This window comes from Podarcis muralis, chromosome 15 (assembly GCF_964188315.1).
Source record: "Podarcis muralis chromosome 15, rPodMur119.hap1.1, whole genome shotgun sequence".
NCBI lineage: Eukaryota > Metazoa > Chordata > Lepidosauria > Squamata > Lacertidae > Podarcis > Podarcis muralis.
The window spans coordinates 42,559,423-42,579,555 of NC_135669.1; the positions used below are offsets into that span (position 1 = coordinate 42,559,423).

The 20,133-nt window shown below is 46.1% G+C and overlaps 2 protein-coding genes across 2 annotated transcripts in view; both read right to left on the reverse strand.

Annotated features, from left to right (window-relative positions):
* Positions 1-13,108, reverse strand: part of ITGAE (integrin subunit alpha E) — a 56,137-nt gene extending 43,029 nt beyond the window's left edge. Inside the window, exons 1-6 of the mRNA XM_077919826.1 lie at positions 12,944-13,108; positions 7,419-7,533; positions 4,550-4,641; positions 4,215-4,282; positions 2,143-2,260; positions 1,505-1,624 (exon numbers count right to left, since the gene is read on the reverse strand). Of these exons, the coding sequence (XP_077775952.1) occupies positions 1,505-1,624; positions 2,143-2,260; positions 4,215-4,282; positions 4,550-4,641; positions 7,419-7,533; positions 12,944-12,977 (547 nt within the window). The 5' untranslated portion in view covers positions 12,978-13,108. The remainder of the gene's footprint in view (positions 1-1,504; positions 1,625-2,142; positions 2,261-4,214; positions 4,283-4,549; positions 4,642-7,418; positions 7,534-12,943) is intronic.
* A 1,954-nt stretch (positions 13,109-15,062) lies between these two features.
* LOC144325640 (transient receptor potential cation channel subfamily V member 2-like) lies at positions 15,063-20,133 on the reverse strand. The gene is made up of 3 exons (XM_077919389.1): positions 19,169-20,133; positions 18,931-19,025; positions 15,063-17,089 (listed from the first exon to the last, which is right to left on the reverse strand). The coding sequence occupies exons 1-3, from the start codon at positions 19,273-19,275 to the stop codon at positions 16,989-16,991; spliced, it is 303 nt and encodes a 100-aa protein (XP_077775515.1). The 5' UTR covers positions 19,276-20,133; the 3' UTR covers positions 15,063-16,988.

The window sequence follows — 20,133 nt, forward strand, 5'->3', positions numbered from 1 at the left end:
AAATTGCCTTCCTGCGTCAAATGGCAATCGCCTTGGGGCAGGGACCTGCCCTCTTTGAAAGCGCCAGACACTGAGGTAGTGGTTTTATGAAGAAAGAGACAAACAAACAAAAGAACCAAACCCAGAGGCCGCATTCACACTACGTATTTAAATTAGTATAATACCGCTTTAAACAGTCATGGCTGTTTAAATTCAAAGAATTCTGGGAGCTGAGATTTGCTAGGGGACCCTCCATTCTCCTTCCAGAGTTACAGTTCTGAAGAGAGATTGAGTGTTAAAACACTCTGGGAACTGTAGCTCTGGGAGGGGAATGGAAAGGGAGTCTTCTACCAACTTCAAGCACCCTTCACGATATAGAAAAATAAGGGCGGTTGGCTTTTGCTGCCTAACTCCCCAAGAAACTGAGTCCCCTAAGTCCATGATCGGTCAGAGATGAATGGAGAGAGGCAGGATGCAGTGAAAGCAAGGCAGGTCTTTATTTTTCTGCTGCAACAGAGTTCCCTTCCCAAAATACAGCCCCAGAATTATTTGTGGGGAGCTATGAATTTTTAAAGTTGGGACGCGGGTGGCGCTGTGGGTAAAACCTCAGCGCCTAGGACTTGCCGATCGTATGGTTGGCGGTTCGAATCCCCGCGGTGGGATGAGCTCCCGTCGTTCGGTCCCAGCTCCTGCCCACCTAGCAGTTCAAAAGCACCCCTAAGTGCAAGTACGGTAGATAAATAGGTACCGCTTTATAACGGGAAGGTAAGCGGCGTTTCCATGTGCTGCGCTGGTGCTGGCTCGCCAGAGCAGCTTCGTCACACTGGCCACGTGACCCGGAAGTGTCTTCGGACAGCGCTGGCCCCCGGCCTCTTAAGCGAGATGAGCACGCAACCCCAGAGTCGGTCATGACTGGCCCGTACGGGCAGGAGTACCTTTACCTTTTATGAATGTTTAAAAGGACGTGGGTGGCGCTGTGGGTTAAACCACAGAGCCTAGGACTTGCCGATCAGAAGGTTGGCGGTTCGAATCCCCGCGACGGGGGGAGCTCCCGTTGCTCGGTCCCACCTCCTGCCAACCTAGCAGTTCGAAAGCACATCAAAGTGCAAGTAGATAAATAGGTACTACTCCGGCGGGAAGGTAAATGGCGTTTCCGTGCGCTGCTCTGGTTCACCAGAAGCGGCTTAGTCATGCTGGTCACATGACCTGGAAGCTGTACGCCGGCTCCCTTGGCCAATAAAGCGAGATGAATGCGCAACCCCAGAGTCGTCCACGACTGGACCTAATGTTCAGGGGTCCCTTTACCTTTACCTTTTTATGAATGTTTAAAGTGGTATCATAGTGTGTTAATTGTGTGATCCAAACACGGTCGGAATCTCACAGCACCCAGCCGCATGCCTCCAACAAACCCCAAATCAAATGTAAATGTTATACAGTAATAATAATAATAATAATAATAATAATAATAATAATAATAATAATGTAATCAATTAAACAAAACAAAAGTTCCATCTTTCAATCTCACCTTTGCATACAGTACTAGCAGCCAAACCAAACTTGTTGTTGTCAGCGCCGCCGATTTCGTGACTGTAGGTGTCCCTTTTCCCCCGGTCTTTGCTCCCCTGGCTTAATAACTTGGTTTCGACTACAGGAAGTGCAGAAACCGATAAAAAAAGAGGGACAGTAAGGCATCTGAAGGAACAGGAGGACCACCTGATAAGAACCAGTCAAAGGCAGCAGGACAAAGTCAAAGGGCTGGACAAAGTCAAAGCGATGCTCACATCTGACAGTCAAAGCAAATCAGCAAGCAGACATTCTTTCCATTGTACCTGTGTAGAGCAGGGATGAGGGGAGAAATTCAGGCCAGTTTGCATTTCATTTGGGCTTCTGGAAACCATATGCAAACTGGGAAACCGCCAGGGGCAGAATCAGATGCAAAATGGCGGCTCAAGGGACTGGGCTTGGTGCAACTTGGCCGCGTCGGGGGAGATGGTGGCTTTGGGGTTAGAATCAGAGACAAAACCACAGCTCAGGGGGAAATATGCTAGAGGAAATGTCAGACACAAATGGCGGCTCAGGACACGGGGCCAGTTTCCTCCTGCACCCGATGAACCGAACACGGCTGTGGCCAATAATATCTAAATACACATCTACATCTCGTACTGATGTCTGTGAGGTTGATAAAAGCCTTCTCCTGGAAGTCAGCTGAAAGCAGCACACAAAGCCCGTTCAGCTCCTCTGTGACTCGACGCCGCTGACGCCGTCTGTGCTGGAGACAAGCCTGTCAAGGGAGAGGGACAAAGAAATCGAGAAGCAGAGACTTTATATTGTTATGAGTTTGAGGGTGCAAGGCGACTGTGATCTCCGGACTGAGCAAGTGTCGGAATTTAATAAATGTTTGGGGGTGTTAAAACTGGGAAATAGTGTATCAGACAGACATTTGGCCAGACCTGTTTGCATTGGGCTGTGTGCTAGACAATACTAATCCTCTGGAATCAGCATGTGTTAAGGGCTAAGTAAGCCAGGGTGGTGAGGTGCTAGCTTGGGAATGGGCCATTAAGAAGAACGCAAAGCATCAAAGAGAACTCTGTGTGAGATGGCAAAGGGGTGGAGCCCCTTTCACTTCACAGAGAGAACATGGAATTGCAGAGTTAGAAGGGACCCGAGGGTCATCTAGACCAACCCCCTGCAATGCAGGAATCTCAACTAAAAGCATCCATGACCTCTGCTTTAAAACCTCCAAGGGTGGAGAGTCTACATCCTCTCGAGGGAGACCACTGTCCAGCAGCTCTTACTGTTGGAAGATGGATGGCAGCTAACAGATTGAGGTTGAATCCTGACAAGACAGAAGTACTGTTTTGGGGGGACAGGAGGCGGGCGAATGTGGAGGAGTCCCTGGTCCTGAATGGGGAAACTGTGCCCTTGAAGGACCAGGTGTGCAGCCTGGGAGTCATTTTGAACTCACAGCTGTCCATGGAGGCACAGGTCAATTCTGTGTCCAGGGCAGCTGTTTACCAGCTCCACTTGGTACACAGGCTGAGACCCTCCCTGCCGGCGGACTGCCTCACCAGAGTGGTGCATGCTCCAGTTATCTCCCGCTTGGACTACTGCAATGCGCTCTATGTGGGGCTACCTTTGAAGGTGACCCGGAAACTACCACTAATCCAGAATGCGGCAGGTAGACCGGTGACTGGGAGCGGCCACTGAGACCATATAACAATGGTCTTGAAAGACCTACATTGGCTCCCAGTATGTTTCCGACCCCAATTCAAAGTGTTGGTGCTGACCTTTCAAGCCCTAAACGGCCTCGGTCCAGTATACCTGAAGGAGTGTCTCCACCCCCATCATTCTACCCGGACACTGAGGTCCAGTGCCGAGGGCCTTCTGGCGGTTCCTTCCCTGCGAGAAGTGAGGTTACAGGGAACCAGGCAGAGGGCCTTCTCAGTAGTGGCACCTGCACTGTGGAACACCCTCCCATCAGATGTCAAGGAAATAAACAACTACTGTATATGACATTTAGAAGACATCTGAAGGCAGCCCTGTTTAGGGAAGTTTTTAATGACTAATGTCTTAATGTATTTTTAATGTTTTGTTGGAAGTTGCCCAGAGTGTCTGGGGAAACCCAGCTAGATGGGCAGGGTAGAATTATTATTATTATTATTATTATTATTATTATTATTATTATTATTATTGTCATAAAGTTCTTCCTGAAGTGTAAGGTTACAATAATATTAGCCAATTACCCTTCCTAACTCTGCCCCAGTTAACTCCCAGGCTTGTTCCCAGGGATTTACATGAGGTCTTCCCTCTGGTCAGGGTTCACTTCCCAGTTTCAGATACTTTTCATATTTTCCGAGGTCTTTACCAGAAGGCTTCTCTGGTCTGGAACTCTCTGTTTCCTGACCTTTGCCGGACCACAGGTTCCCCAACTCTGTCATGTACCATATGTGTAAAATGTTCAAAGTTGAATAAATGCATGGAAATAAATGGTGGCCTTAGAACTAAAAAAAAAAGGATGAATTAAGTGGGTATGTTGAATTTAAGATTTATACATGGCATGGCAACTGGTGGGGTGAGAAAACACTGGGGGCGCCTTCTTGGCCCACCTAATCCTTGATGGCTAGTTACATGACTAGACTTTGTTGCCACAATCTTAATTGTATCCCTGGCTCGAGGCAACTTTCTTTACAAAAGCAGAGCATAACTCAACTCTGCAAAATCTCTCTGCGACTTACCAGGATATGTTCTGGGCTTTGGGCTACAGCAATACCAGACCGGAGCTTTTTCAGTTTCCGAATGTTTTCTTGAGAGGGAGAAGAAAGAAACTGGGGATATAGATACGAGTACGCACGCACACACACACACACATACACACAAACACCCCTTTATTTTCACCTCCCCACTGTTTGGGAAAGTTTTTAATGTCTGATGTCGTATTGTGTTTTAATTTGTTGGAAGCCACCCAACAAATTGGGTGGCTTCGTTTTGCACGAGCTGCCTTGCCTTGCATACTTTTGAAGGAAGACCAGGTATGGATTCACGAATATGAAAAATTAGAAAGTGTACGTACCGCCTAGGCTTACTGCTTCGCAATGGTTATCCTGCGGGTTGCATTTATACAGCTTGCCCAAGTCGCCTGGCCCCAAAGAAGCAGCTACAATCCTTTTTGGGGGGAGAGAGAGAAAGAGAGAGAGAAAACAGTCTCTTTGCAAACAGAGAACAGAAGAACAACAGTGGGAACAAGAATGATCAGATCCAAACACATGGAGAATATACCCAGCCTGCCATTTAGTGTGAAACTCTGTGAAAGCAGAGATCTGGAGAGTGACGATCCAGACACAAAAGTTTTTGAGCTTTTTTTTTGGCAGGGAGGTGGCCAAATTTGCTGAGCTTTTTTTATTTTTCAAAATCTCCAAAATAAACGAAAGTTTGGTGTCTCAGGAAAAGCCACAGAGGCCTGCTCTTGTTGTGTTTTTTGGGTTAGCCCAACTGATGCCATTTTGCTTCTGCAAAAAACTGCCTGCTTTAGAATTTAGGAGGGTGAGCCACAAATATGTGAAGACCAGATAACGTTGCTGGGCGATTTTCGGGAAAACCTCCCTCTGCCAAGCAGCTGTCCGTTTCAAGGTCTCCAGGCAGAGTGTCCTGTTTCTATCAGCACAAGGAACCTCGAAAGGGGGAAATTCCTATAAAAAGTATGAACAAAGGCTATTTGGCATGGCTTCACCATGACACTGGTGAGTGTGGCTTGCCCGCTCTGTTTTACTCAGCTGAATAAACGAGTGATTATGGGAATATCCTCTGTCTATATGACATTTATTGGCTTTTGGGTGACCAAGGCAGCTTGGGCCTGATTAGCGGACCCCAACAGAATGAGAAAATCTGCATGAAATGCTCAGGACATTTAGATTTAAAGAGTACACATGTTAGTTCATATATGGATGGGTAAAGGTAAAGGGACCCCTGACCATTAGGTCCAGTCGTGGCTGACTCAGGTTGCGGCGCTCATCTCGCTTTATTGGCCGAGGGAGCCGGCATACAGCTTCCGGGTCATGTGGCCAGCAGGACTAAGCCGCTTCTGGCAAACCAGAGCAGCGCACGGAAACGCCGTTTACCTTCCTGCCGGAGTGGTACCTATTTATCTACTTGCACTTTGACGCGCTTTCGAACTGCTAGGTTGGCAGGAGCTGGGACCAAGCAACGGGAGCTCACCCCGTTGCGGGGATTCGAACTGCTGACCTTCTGATCGGCAAGTCCTAGGCTCTGGTTTAACCCACAGCGCCACCAGTGTCCCTTATATATATATATATGGCCCCCCAAAGGGCTCGGCCCCCAGGAACTGGCACCCTGACCATTGGCACCCTGACCATTGGCCATGCTGGCTTCTGAAAGCTGGGCCTCCAACAACATCTGGAGGGCCAAAGGCTCTCCAGCCCTGGAGCAGACCTAAGATGTCCTCCTGCAAAGTTGGACATGCAAGCACCCTACAGCCAGGCCTGGAAGACAACAGCCCTCCTGGAGCTTTTGGTTACTCAGGGGGTAGAGTACTCCTGAATGCAGAAGCTCCACTGAGTGATCGTCATCATTCTTCCCCTTGTCTGCCTAGTATGAAAAAGCATGTTTTATAATATAAACCAAAATCTATTTCCCAGCGCAGCCCACTGGCAGGATATGCTAGAGGAAACCACTCATCTATATTGCTCACTGTGGGCCAGAGCAAGCCTCTGTGCAGCTTTTAAGATTTCGTTCATGCATCTGAGAGACACCCCCATCCCTTCATAATTATGTTAACTCAACAACGGAACAGAAGAGCAAACACACTTTTTCTTGCAAACAAGAAGGACCCAGATTTGATCCCCGGAATCGCCAGTTAAAAATGGATCAGGGAGCGGGTGATGAGAAAAGAGCCTTGTCTGCCCGAGACCTTGGAAAGTTGCTGTCGGTCAGAGCAGACAGCACTAGGGTAGAGGGACCGAAGAGCTGGCTCAGCGTACATTCAAGTCAAAGCTGGGATTTTGGGGGGGCTCCTTTGAGTCTGTAGTGCAGAGATGCTCTTGGGCAGAAATGGCCAGATGTTGCCAGACTCCAAGCCTATCAGGCCCAGCTCAGCGAAGTCAGGGAGAGAAAGCAGAGAGTAGTGGTTAGAGCACAGGATTAGGGCCTGAGAGTCCAGGGTTTGAATCTCCACTCTGCCATGAAGCTCTTTGAAGTGCTGACCTTGGATCAGCCCCTGTCTCTCAGCCAAACCTACCTCGAAGGATGGACACATCTGTCGATTTCGGTGCCTCACTTAAATAATAATTATAACCCCACCTTAAATTCCGTTCCCCACATTTCTGCACCAGTTTGCAAGTTATTTTTGTACAAGAAGTCCTCATGACAATTTATCAATACTCTAGTGCACATATTTCCTAATTTCCATATTTTTATATGCCATACAGTATGTACATTTTTGCAACCAATTTCCCCACAGGGTAACTGCATCTTTATTTTTGCTAATATATCCATTTTTAGGTACTCTTTCCCCATATATATATGCATTTTTTTGCACAGTGTTTGTTGGAGAACCGCATCGTAAAATTTGGAGAAGCGTGAATGTGGAAGGCTTCCATTTTCGTGGATTGGTCCGAGCAATGGGAATTTGGTAATTTCTTATTCAAATGCAAACAAAATCACATTTCTCCCCTTCACAGTAGCCAATCACACAAGGGTTTTCAAATGAGACTGACCTTCTGCCATTGGTTACCCAATTTACATGTTTAATGTGTGAAAACAATCCTTTGTCTTAGTCCAAGCCACTGAGTGGTTTATGTGGTGATTGGCACACACATGGACCCAATGGATGCAATTTTACACCTTTCTCTGGAAAATTCTTCCAGTTGCAGGAAGTGGGGCAGTTTCCTTTCCCCCTCAACCAGCCTCAAGATGTTTCCCCTTACCAGTTCCGTCGCCCATCTGTGTGTTGGAAAACCTGATGTCCGAAGGAAGGGGAGACTTGTGGTGAGACCCACCTCCAGCTGGTATCAATGTTAAAGCTCTTCAGAGGATCTGGAGCTGAGAGAAAGACCATGAGTGACTGGCGGCTTGAAATGACAGCAGGTGGGAATTTGTTTAAACGTTAGGAAGTACATTCTGATGAGGAATGGGCTGCCTCAGAAGTAAGTGGGTTTTTAACAGAGGGTGATAGGTGGCCCTAGCCTGGCAGCAGGGGTTGGACTAAATGGCCTTTGGAGATCCCGTCCACCTTATTCTAGAAAGGAGAAAGAAGCCGCAAGTTGGGTAGGTGTTATGTACAAAGCTTGGATCCTAGAACAATAGGCAAGTAGGATCCTAGAATGGTCTTCTCCTGCCAGCCAATCAGTTGTTGCAAACAGGCTCCAGGAGGGAAGCAGAATCAGCCAATCAGACGGGACTCATTGTGTATATAATGTACAGTGGTACCTCGGGTTACATACGCTTCAGATTACAGACACTTCAGGTTACAGACTCCGCTAACGCAGAAATAGTGCTTCAGGTCAAGAACTTTGCTTCAGGATGAGAACAGAAATTGTGCTCCGGCGGCATGGCGGCAGCAGGGGGCCCCATTAGCTAAAGTGGTGCTTCAGGTTAAGAACCGTTTCAGGTTAAGAATGGACCTCCGGAACAAATTAAGTACTTAACCCGAGGTACCACTGTATATAAAAAGCCTGAGGTTTGGGGGGCAATTCAATCACTGTTTTACAAGCTGTAATAAAGAGCATGAAATCACTACAGGACTCCGAGTATATTTCAGTATGAAAGCCACTGATACAGCAGTGGTTCAGTTGTAACTCCAAACCTTGGTTTAGTGTTACACAACGCCCGCTCTCAGGCTAAAATTATATTCCCTGGTAAGGTTGCCGAAACAAACACTTTTTTTGCAGGTGCCGAAAGAAATGCAGTAAAGGCATCTTTCTAACATCAATGGGCTGGGAGTTCCAAAATTAAGTGCTGCTACTTTAAACAACAGGTTCACTGCAAGTGTGGGATGGAATTGCTATTTTTATTGATATGACTAAGCTCCCCACCCCCTGAGAACACATTTTTCTAGATGGGGAAGTCTCATCTTGAAGAGGTCTTGCAGAGCACCGTGGTTTTTGTGGCATAGCAGCTCAGATCCAAACTAGACATGACGCAAATGTCTCTCAGCATTTAACATGCAGCGAGCGGGCGGGGGGGGGGGGAGGTATTTTCTTTGCCTTTTCTTAGCTGGAAATTTGCAAATGCTCATTATAAATTCCTGAGGGTGAATCTTTTACAGCTAAATCCAATTTGCCCAAAACCTTTAATGAATAGATCAGATTGGTACATAGGCATTGTGCATTAACAACATCAACTTCGTTGGACTGGTCATGTTGTGCGGATGCCTGATGAGCATCTGCCAAAGCAACTACTCTATTCCAAACTTAAAAATGGAAAGAGTGACGCCTGCTTCTTGGGAGAAAAGCAATGACAAACCTAGACAGCATCTTAAAAAGCAGAGACATCACCTTGCCGACAAAGGTCCGTATAGTTAAAGCTCTGGTTTCCCCAGTAGTGATGTATGGAAGTGAGAGCTGGGCCATAAAGAAGGCTGATCGCCGAAGAATTGATGCTTTTGAATTATGGTGCTGGAGGAGACTCTTGAGAGTCCCACGGACTGCAAGAATATCAAGCCTCTCCATTCTGAAGGAAATCAGCCCTGAGTGCTCACTGGAAGGACAGATCGTGAAGCTGAGGCTCCAATACTTTGGCCACCTCATGAGAAGAGAAGACTCCCTGCAAAAGACCCTGATGTTGGGAAAGATGGAGGGCACAAGGAGAAGGGGACGACAGAGGACGAGATGGTTGGACAGTGTTATTGAAGCTACCAGCATGAGTTTGACCAAACTGCGGGAGGCAGTGGAAGACAGGAGTGCTTGGCGTGCTCTGGTCCAGGGGGTCATGAAGAGTCAGACACAACTAAACAACTGAACAACAACAATGCTGGTGGTCAGCAAAAGAGGTTTAAAGACTCTCTCAAAAGAATGTAGTATAAACACCGACAATTGGGAAACGCTGGCCTGCGAGTGCTCCAGTTGGAGAACAGCCTTTACCAAAGGTGTCATGGGCTTTGAAGACACTCAAACTCAGGATGCAAGGGAGAAATGTTCTAAGAGGAAGGCACGCTTGGCAAATCCACACCGTGATCAACTCCTGCCCGGAAACCAATGTCCCCACTGTGGAAGGACGTGTGGATCCAGAATTGGCTTCCACAGTCACTACGTAGGGACTCATTGTTAAAACCGTGTTTATGGAAAGCAATCTTACTCAGCTACGAGGGATCGCCAAAGAACAAGAAGACATAAGAGGTATAGAGCAGAGCAGTTTCCGTGGAAAAGGAACTTTTCTCAGCTCAGCTCCAAGCCAGACATGACATGAAATGTGCCTCAGCATTTAAAATTATTATTATTACTGTTATTGTGATCCATCATCTGCCCTTCACTCCGAGGTCCCGGGGCAGCTTGTGACAATTAAAGCACAATGTTAAAGCCACTTAAAACTACTTGCAATGTAAATGTGGTGGGCTTGTGATAAGGTGTCCGCATTCAAAGGTGGCCGTGTTCAAAGAAATTGGAGATAACGGGACAAAGTCTAGTCAGAGGCCCAGACTTTACTTAATCTTTTCTAGGAAGACAATCTGAACCTGCATCTTATGCATCTTTTTGTCCGGCTTTATTAGGAGCCAGACTGGTAATACTGGAAATTCTTAGATGGTGCAACATTGACGACTCAGCATAAAAATAGTCTGGCCATTAGCACTGACGGAAAAATTAACCATTGAACAAAAATAGCAATGGAAATGAAACAAAAAGACCCATTTCCAGTGGATTGGTGTCCTTTTATTGTGCGCAGTGCAAAAGAGGAGAATGTGGGACCTTCTCCACGTTATATATATAAAATATTGGTTGCTATGACTGTATGCCACACAAATGGACTATGACAATTTAAGAGATGCGAGCTTCGGCGTAGTCTGACCTCACGTCTTCAGAAAGGGTGGGAGGGTGGTGTAGTGCTGTTTCGTAATGTAAAATAATAATAATTATTATTTTTAAAAACTTACAATCACAAAAATTAAGGGGTGATATGATAGCCATGTTCAAATATATAAAAGGATGTCGTATAGAGGAGGGAGAAAGGCTGTTTTCTGCTGCTCCAGAGAAGCGGACACGGAGCAATGGATCCAAACTACAAGAAAGAAGATTCCACCTAAACATTAGGAAGAACTTCCTGACAGTAAGAGCTGTTCGACAGTGGAATTTGCTGCCAAGGAGTGTGGTGGAGTCTCCTTCTTTGGAGGTCTTTAAGCAGAGGCTTGACAACCATATGTCAGGAGTGCTCTGATGGTGTTTCCTGCTTGGCAGGGGGTTGGACTCGATGGCCCTTGGGGTCTATTCCAACTCTATGATTCTATGAAAAATAAGGTGGGTCCTAAAATATACATCTCAAGTGCCAAAAGGAGTTAGGGTTTTCTTAGGTGAAAATTTGCAAAGGCTCATTATAATGCCCAAGTGTGCATCTTTTGCATTAGTGATTAGTGGGAATGCTGGTGGTCAACAAAAGAGGCTTAAAGACTGTCTCAAGGCAAATCTTAAAAAATATAGTATAAACACTGACAGCTGGGAAACACTGGCCTGTGAGCGCTCCAGTTGGAGAACAGCCTTTACCAAAGGTGTCATGGGCTTTGAAGACGCTCGAATGCAGGACGCAAGGGAGAAATGTGCTAAGAGGAAGGCACGCTTGGCAAATCCACACCGTGATCAACTCCTGCCCAGAAACCAATGTCCCCACTGTGGAAGGATGTGTGGATCCAGAATTGGCCTCCACAGTCACTTACGGACTCACTTTTAAAACCCTGCTTTGGCAGACCATCTTACTCAGCTACGAGCGATCGCCAAAGAAGAAGAAGTGGTTCTGAGTGTTCCAGTAAAACACAAGCGTGGATCCCCCATGAGTCCAGAAAATACATGCCCTCTCACCGCCTCACTGACTGGCAGAGCCACCCACAGCGTTTGATGGATCTTCCAAATGACCTGTTCATTGAGTACTGTATTCATTCTGACTTATTTGTGGGGAGGCTAGAGGAGACATTACGTCAGCCCACGCTCTCCAGAGCATTTCCCCTCCACTTCCCTTTTTCACAAAAAGAATGTGAAAAGGATGACGGTGCAGCCCAAATTTGCGGGTGTGTGACTGAATCACAGGGGACAATTCCCAGCCCTACCTGCAGACACCGAGGAGTGAACCTTCTCCATGCAAAGCTCAACCACTGAGCTACAGGTCTCCTCCTATGAAATAGAAGCCTATCTTGGTGCTCAGTGCAACATGTATTAACTAATTAACAACTTTTGGGAAACTTGAGGCTTCCTGAGCTATTTTATCAACACGGCAACTTGGAGAATTCGAGTTGTTGTTGTTGCTGCTGCTAATAATTTGATTTATTGACCTGCTCTTCACCCCAAGGCAGACCCCGACAATTTAAAATGAGACATTAAAAGCAGTTTAAAACAAATGGCTATCTCAGGAATACAGTTGGTCCCAAGAATGTACATCTCAGTTGTCAAAGATCAGGGTAAGGAGATGTATATTCAGATTCCATGAAAACTTAACAACACAGCTCTGTGGGAGGGAGTCCCACAGCTTAGGGGCTGCTACAGAAAATGCTTCTCTCCAGGGCTGCCGCCATAACTCTCCTGATTTTTATATCTGCGGAAGTCTGTAGAGGCCGATATTTGGGACCTAAGTCTTTTAGCACATACAGTGTTGCAAAAGCTGCTTTATACTAGGTTTCTCTGTGACTTGCCTCATTACTGAATGAATTCTTTTGAAGTTTGTATATGATTGCAAACCACTTTGAAAGAAGCTCTTGTGCTTTGAAAGCACGATAGGATGCAGTTTGGATTGGGGGAGGGGGAACATAACCTAAAATCATATCCCAGAGAGTCTGGGGGAAGAGACACAACTCTGCTCTTTGCAAGCAGAGTTCAAAGTCCAGCATCTGCGAGAGACCCCCGTCTGAAACCCAATCAACAATATTGGGCTTGATGGACCAATGTTCTGACAATGGCATAAGGTAGCTTTCTATGTTCCTATTTAAATCAGCCCTTAATTCAGAGCAGTAAGGGCTGAAATCTTTCTTTATCTCAGTGTAGCTGCTTTTCATGCAGGAGGTCCTAGGTTGAATCTTCAGCAGCTCCAAGTAGCGCTGGAAAAGTCCCCTTGTCTAAAACCCCCGAGAGCCACTGCCATTCAGTACTGACCGTAGACATCACTGAACTAAGATGGACTTCAGTATATGCACAGCAGCTTCTTATGTCATGCAAAAAAGATGCGGCGAGGCGGAGAGAAAAATATTGCCACCAGCGCAACATTTTTTTTTAAAAAAAAGATCTTTCTGTTAATTGTGCAGAAGAGATGATTCACTTACCCAGAAGCAGGAGGAGGAACTGAAGAGTGGTCATGGCTGAGATGCTCCTGGGTGGACAGTGCAAAAGCTTCTGAGATAAAACTCACGAGAAGCAACTGCTTGTGGCCTGAAGGAGGGGAGGCCTTTTCCAGAACCGCTGCCTCTGTCACTGATGAGACACAACTCGAGACAAGCCCGTTGTGGCTTTCCTCACATGAGTTTCAAGATGTGGTTGAGCCTCTGAGGCTTCAGGCGAAGCCGAAGCGCCGTTTGCATCAAAGGCTATCTTCAGGGACCACCTTTCCTCCACCTGCTCTCTTTCAAGCCCACTCGAAGGGGTTTCAGTTTTGCACCTGTGTGGGGGGCCGCACGTCTTTTGTCTTCCGGCATTTTGACAAGTGACATCTTCTGGGCTACAAAAAAAATTCCTTCCAGTAGCACCTTAAAGACCAACTAAGTTAGTTCTTGGTATGAGGTTTCGTGTGCATGCACACTTCTTCAGATACACACACGTGTGCATGCACATGAAAGCTCATACCAAGAACTAACTTAGTTGGTCTTTAAGGTGCTACTGGAAGGATTTTTTTTTGTTTTGACTATGGCAGACCAACACGGCTACCCATCTGTAACTGGAACTTCTGGGCTATGTTTGCTGCTTCGTTCAGAGAGGGGAAAGGTGGTTGTAGATAGAACAGGCCCCAGACTCTGGCTCACCTGCCATAGTTTTCTTTGGGTGCTCTGACACTTTCCAGGCCAAAAACAGCACCACCCGAAGGACAGATTTTATCTAGGGGCTGCCACACTTGCTCGCACCCCACCCAGAGCAAGGGGGCCCCCTGATCTTTGGTTCATCGGATGTTGCTGGGCTACAACTCGCCTCATCCCTGACTACAGACCAAGTTGGCTGATGGAAGCTTTGCATGCAGACGGTCCCAGGTTCAAATCCCGGTTATCTTTGCTTACAAGGATCTTGAGGAGCGAGTTCCGGGAATGACCTTTCTCTTTCTAGGATCCTGGAAAGCCACTGCCAGTCAGTGCGGGCAACACTGGGCTGCTAGGCAGACCAATATTAATTTGGGCACATTTTTAAATAGATAAGAAGCTGCTTTCCCTCTGCCAGAATATGAGAACCCACAACAGGGTCACATCTCCTGAAGCCAAATGCTGAAAGATTCAGGAGAGACCAAAGGAGGAATTTCTTAATGTAGCACATTCTTAAACGATGGCATTTGCTACATCATTATTTTTATTTATTGCATTTCTATCACACTTATCCTCCACAGAGCTCACGGTAGAAGACACATGTATCCTCCCTCCCTCTCTGCTTCATCTTCACAGCAACCCTGTGGGGTAGGCTAGGCTGGGAAGGTAGCAACTGGCTCAAGGGCACCCAGATGTCTTACACCATCAGCCACCAACTCAGGTGGTTTAAAAGGAGCTTAGACCTTAGACCTGGGGTCCCCAGTGTGGGGCCCATGGGTATCACAGCACCCTCAAATGGGGGGTTTATCTCTCTCTCTCTCTCTCTCTCTCTCTCTCTCTCTCTCTCTCTCTCTCTCTCTCTGCCATAGGGACCAATAAGCTCACCTTGATGCTGAAAAAGCAACAACAACAATAGCAATCTTTATTACGGTCCAGAGACCCAACAAATCGTTACAAAGCAATGCACAATTCAGACAGCCTACCTCCAGTTCAAACAAGCAGAAAACGCAAATTCATTAACAGATCATTCTTTTTAAATGTTTTATTATGTCTTTTATTTTTTTTATAAATGTTGGAAGCCGCCCAGAGAGTTTAACTGTTGTGTTGCTGCTCCAACTATAGGTGGCTCTCTGTCTGAAAAAACTAAGGCACTCAGCCAAGCTGCCCTTTCAGGACATCTTTAGCAATAAAGTTGTTGGAGGGGGTGGGGGAGTGGGGTTGACATCACCCCATCACTGCCGGTTGGTTTAAGCTGCAAATGGAGTACCAGCTTGGTTTCCAAACTTCTAACACTCCATATGGGCAAGGTGTACTTTCTAAAGGCAGGGAGTTCTGCAGGTTAGTTCTGCAGAGACTGCCTTTATTCACATCCTGAGGAATTTCGGCTCAGGGGTTGGAAGGATAATAATAATAATAATAATAATAATAATAATAATAATAATAATAATAATAAATTTTATTTATATCCCGCCCTCCCCAGCCGAAGCCGGGCTCAGGGCGGCTAACAACAATCAAATAATCAAACAGTCAAATAATCACACATTCTAAAAATATTTCATTATAAAAATTAATTAAAATCAAATTGATGGCAACCGATTAGGCAAAATTCTGTGCAGGTTGCCAGAGGAGGGAGTCAGGCTGCGCCCTGACCAAAGGCCTGGTGGAACAACTCTGTCTTGCAGGCCCTGCGGAAAGATGTCAGGTCCCGCAGGGCCCTAGTCTCTTGTGACAGAGCATTCCACCAGATTGGAGCCGCAGCCGAGAAGGCCCTGGCTCTAGTTGAGGCCAGCCTAACCTCTCTGAGGCCTGGGACCTTGAGGATGTTATTATTTGCAGACCGTAGGTTTCTCTGTGGGGCATACCAGGCTTCCAATGCTGAAGAAAGCCTCCTGCTTCATCTTAATGAAGTGAGCAGGGCTTACGTGGGTTCCCCTGGCAACAAACCACCTTGGGGCAAAGCCCTGCAAGACCCTGCCAATTTTGGCAGCAGCCAAAAGAGAGGGGGTGATGGACAAATTAATCCTTTATTCCACCCAGCCCTGCCCCTGATGGAAATGCAAGTAAGCCCTTCCCTGGTCATCACATCCACCATTTTATGCACTCAGTCTTCACAATTGGTTGGGGGGAGAGGACAGCCCTTCACCTAGGTGTGCTTTTTAGCTAAATAAAGACAACAGCATCGTGGGAAGAGTTCAGATTTTATTGCAGGCTGCAGTAAGCATAAATGACCCAGAGGAGTTCTCCAAATTCTGGACCTAGAATGCAAAATTCAAACACTTTTATTACACTCTCTAGCTCGTGAACAATCCCTTTCAGCAATATGATTGGATAACAGAATGCATGAACAGCCGGTGGACCCCTAAAACTAATCTCATTGGTCAGAGCAGCCTGCTCCTAATTACAACAGCAACAGGTAGTTTTGAGCAAAGTTTATAAATTCATTACTTTTTTCTGTTTCATGCAAAATGTTGCTATTCTGCTACCTGCTACATGAAGTTGTCTGAATTAGTGAGCATTACTGACATCCACCTGGGTCCCAGGGCATCAGACCCAGGTATCACTGCAGCCAGGCCCTTCTGATGTTCTTAGGCTGAAACTCTTTGATAGGAAACTCTTTGAACTAACCTTCCTCTAAAGCAAGACTGTTAACACCCAGCCTACATTTATTAAAAAACCAGAAGCATTTTTACTGGGCATTGTAGGGGAGGACATTAACAGACAGGATTGTAAATTGTTTTTACATGCAATAATGGCAGCAAGAATATTACTGGCACAGAAATGGAAACAAGAAGAATTACCGACGTAGGAAGAGTGGCAAATGAAATTAATGGACTATGCAGAATTAGACAAATTAACAGGAAGGATTCGAAACCTGCGGGACCAGAGATTCTTAGAAGACTGGAGTAAATATTTGAACTATTTAAAAAGCAATTGTAATAAACAGATTACACTAGCAGGATTGCAAGAAGTTCTGTAAGGAGGAACGTGTGAAATATTGCAAGGAAGATTATGAAGGGAATTATTAGTTAAAGATAATTAAAAGTAATAGAGAAATTAAGAAATGCAGAATAAGTGAAAAAGAACGGACATTCTTCAGAGGTTGTTGATGGAAGTCTAAAATATTGTATAAGATAAGAATTTATGTTAAATGATTGTTGGAAATGAGATGTCAAAAAACTAATAAAAATGTATAAATAAATAAAAAACACCCAGCCTGTAAAAGGCATGCTGCGTGGTCCTTAACAGTGATTTGTTTTGTTGTTGCCGTGGTCAGATTGCTCTCAAGCCATTGAAGGAGCATAGCTGGAGGTGGGCGTTCACGTGGTCTGAGCAATCCATCACGCCCTCCTGGTGTTTCTCTCCCTCAGTGGCTTCCGTCTTGCAGCGGCATCTGTTCCTCCGCCACCTCCGGCATCGTGAATCGTGCCCTCACCCCCTGAGACACTCGATTCAGCAGGCGCTTCCCTGGAATGGGACAGAATGGGGAAGCATCTGTCAAGGCTGTGAAGTAAGAACAGGCAAGTCTTCAAGGAGGTCAGCGGTTGTGCCCAGGCAAATAAGTTAGGAGGAGCTGAGCTGTAGCTGGGACTTTGTATGCAGAAGGTCCCAGGTTTGATCCCTGGTAGCTCCTGATATAGGGACGTGGGTGGCGCTGTGGGTAAAACCTCAGTGCCTAGGACTTGCCGATCGCATGGTCGGCGGTTTGAATCCCTGCGGCGGGCTGCGCTCCCGTTGTTTGGTCCCAGCGCCTGCCAACCTAGCAGTTCGAAAGCACCCCCGGGTGCAAGTAGATAAATAGGGACCGCTTTATAGCGGGAAGGTAAACGGCGTTTCCGTGTGCTGTGCTGGCTCGCCAGATGCAGCTTGTCACGCTGGCCACGTGACCCGGAAGTGTCTCCGGACAGCGCTGGCCCCCGGCCTCTTGAGTGAGATGGGCGCACAACCCTAGAGTCTGTCAAGACTGGCCCGTACGGGCAGGGGTACCTTTACCTTTACCTTTAGCTCCTGATATCTTTCTGCCTGTCACTTCCTGTGGTGCAAAACTCTATGCATATTTTTGTCTGGAATGATATAAAGCTCCCCCAAAATCCATTCCCCCTTCATTATTGTATGGCATTCTTCCTCTTCTTATAATAAAAATGTTTTGTTTTTTAATTAAACAAAATGAACCAAAGATAAAGAGCATAAAGAAATACTATTACAGCAGGTTGAAAGCAACATGAGGTTGCATATAATCACTGAACTTCTTGTTCCAAAACAATTCAAAATAATTCATTCCACCTGCCAAAACAAAGTTGGGCTGGTTTATATAATAAGTTAGCTTAATCATAGTTACCATGAACTAAGTTTTCATAACATTCAGCTATAGTAGGATATATGTCCCACCCTCTAGCTATTCTAATCTTAGCAGCAGTTATAAGGTTGAACACTATTTCATGATCATTTTCCAAAATAACATCTTTTAGATAACCAAGCAGATATATTTTAGGACCCAAGGGTATATGGTATCCTAACATATTAGCGATATTAGCCTGAACAGATTTTCAGAACATTTCTATTTGAGAACAATCTAAGAAGATATGTACCAGTATGTAAACTGCTTTGTTTAATCTGCATCTCCAACATTTAAAAAATGGTTTTTTTAAAAAAAAAAAAAAAACCTAGCTCCTCCATAAAGAACTGAGAAAGACCTTTTCCTGAAAACCTGTAGTGCATCTGAAAATCTAGGAAGTATAGAGAGAGCAGTTGTGGCATCATGAATATTATCTTTAAAAATAAATAAAATAAAAATACTATTTTGCCAGGAGAAGTCACTCAGCTGCGGAGATGGGCAGGCATGAGACTTTCTCCTGCGACTGTTTTCCTGATTCTGATAAAGCAACATTACCTGCTGGCCAGCCAAAAAAGAGAGAGCCACAAGCAGGCTGTGGTGCTGTCCAAAGGTCTCAAGTGCCACATAGCCTTGCCTGATAGTGCATTAATGACTGTGAAGGCAAGAAGGTAAGCAAGGCTTTTGAGTAACAGAGGGGTGGATTGCTTGTGGTTTCCTCCAGTTGTGGCTGGATTTCAACTCCCATCATTCCTGAGCATTGGGCCATGCTGCCTGCTGAGGGTTGTAACTGCACATCTGGAAGGCTGCAGGTTCCCCTAGACTTGTTTAGGACAGGTTTGGTGAACCTGTAGCCCTCCAGATGTTGTTGGACTATAACTCCCATCATCCCCAAACACTGGATGTACTGGATGGGGGGGTGATGGGAGGGCCACAGGTTCCCCACATCTGGAGTAGGGTGTTGCTCTTCACTTGCCTTTTGACACTGTCTCGTTGTGGTCTGAGTCTGCAGGCTCCTCCTTGAGGGCTCCCACCTCTTTCTTCCAGTTAGCCCAATCTAGCTCTTCTACTCTGCAAAACATACAAATAAATGGTGAACCACCTGAATCCCGTCGCTCACTTGGGGGAAAGACACAGTCAATATATATTTGCTTATCTGTGCAGCCCTTGTTGCTCTGTGGACCTGCAACAGTGCAAGGCACGGTCAAACTCACCGGAAAAAATATCTCTTATCTTTCTCGTCTTTGGAGCCGATAGACAGCTGGCAACCAGACCGCTTGGGTTTCTGCCAATGCCAAACCCAGCTTTTCTCCAACTCCATAATAGCAGTTGCTCGCTGTGGGTACAATTCAGGAGGAATAGTCACATTTTCAAATTTAGGGGTGATTTGAATAGGAGCAGAGGAAGCTGTCTTATATGAAGTCAGACCACTCCTCCATCTAGCTTCGTATAGTTGACCTGACTGGAAGTGGCTCTTGGGGGTTTCAGGCGAGGGACATTCTCAGCCCTTTCCTGAAAATTGGAGGGATTGAACCTGGGACCTTCTGCATGCAAAGCAGGTGCTCTGAAATGCTGTCCTGCTTGTAGACTTGCCATAGGCACCCAGGGGGCCACTTAGGAACAGGGTGCTGAACCACATGGGCTTGTTCCATCAGGGTTCTCCTTATGTGTGAATCCTTTGTCAGGGTTAAGCGAATAGGCAGCTGTCAGAGTGGGATCGAGAGTTGGGGAGTGAGGAGGCAGGAATTTGTGTACTTATTTATTTATGCCGCCACGTATAGCTTTATGTTCCCTGGCCAGTGAACAATGGTAACTGTGCTTGTCAAGACCAATGAATAAAGCCAAGAGTCTATGACAAAGAGACATGTTGCAGAACACTCAGAAACAGCCAGTCTGGAGGGGCCTTTAGTGTACTGGTTCATCTGGCCCTGTTCCATCAGGGCTCTCCTTATGTGTGAATCCTTTGTCAGGGCTGAGCTAACAGGCAGCTGTCACAGTGGGATCAAGGGTTGGAGAGTGAGGAGCCAGTGTACTTATTTATTTTCAGCTGTTGTATGCTGCGCCCAGTAGCTTCATTTTCCCAAAGCAATGAGCAAGGCCCATTATGCTTGTCAAAACCAAGGACAAAGCCAACAGTCAATGACAGAGACATGCTGAAGAATGCACACAGAAACAGCCA

What these genes read in the sequence shown, in the direction of transcription:
- LOC144325640 (XM_077919389.1), bottom strand. Translation starts at nt 19,275, where the DNA reads ATGGAGTTGGAGAAAAGCTGGGTTTGGCATTGGCAGAAACCCAAGCGG. An exon ending in GATAAGAGATATTTTTTCCG is followed by an intron (nt 19,026 to 19,168) that starts GTGAGTTTGACC and finishes TATGTTTTGCAG; the next exon opens with AGTAGAAGAGCTAGATTGGG. An exon ending in CAACGAGACAGTGTCAAAAG is followed by an intron (nt 17,090 to 18,930) that starts GCAAGTGAAGAG and finishes GTCCCATTCCAG; the next exon opens with GGAAGCGCCTGCTGAATCGA.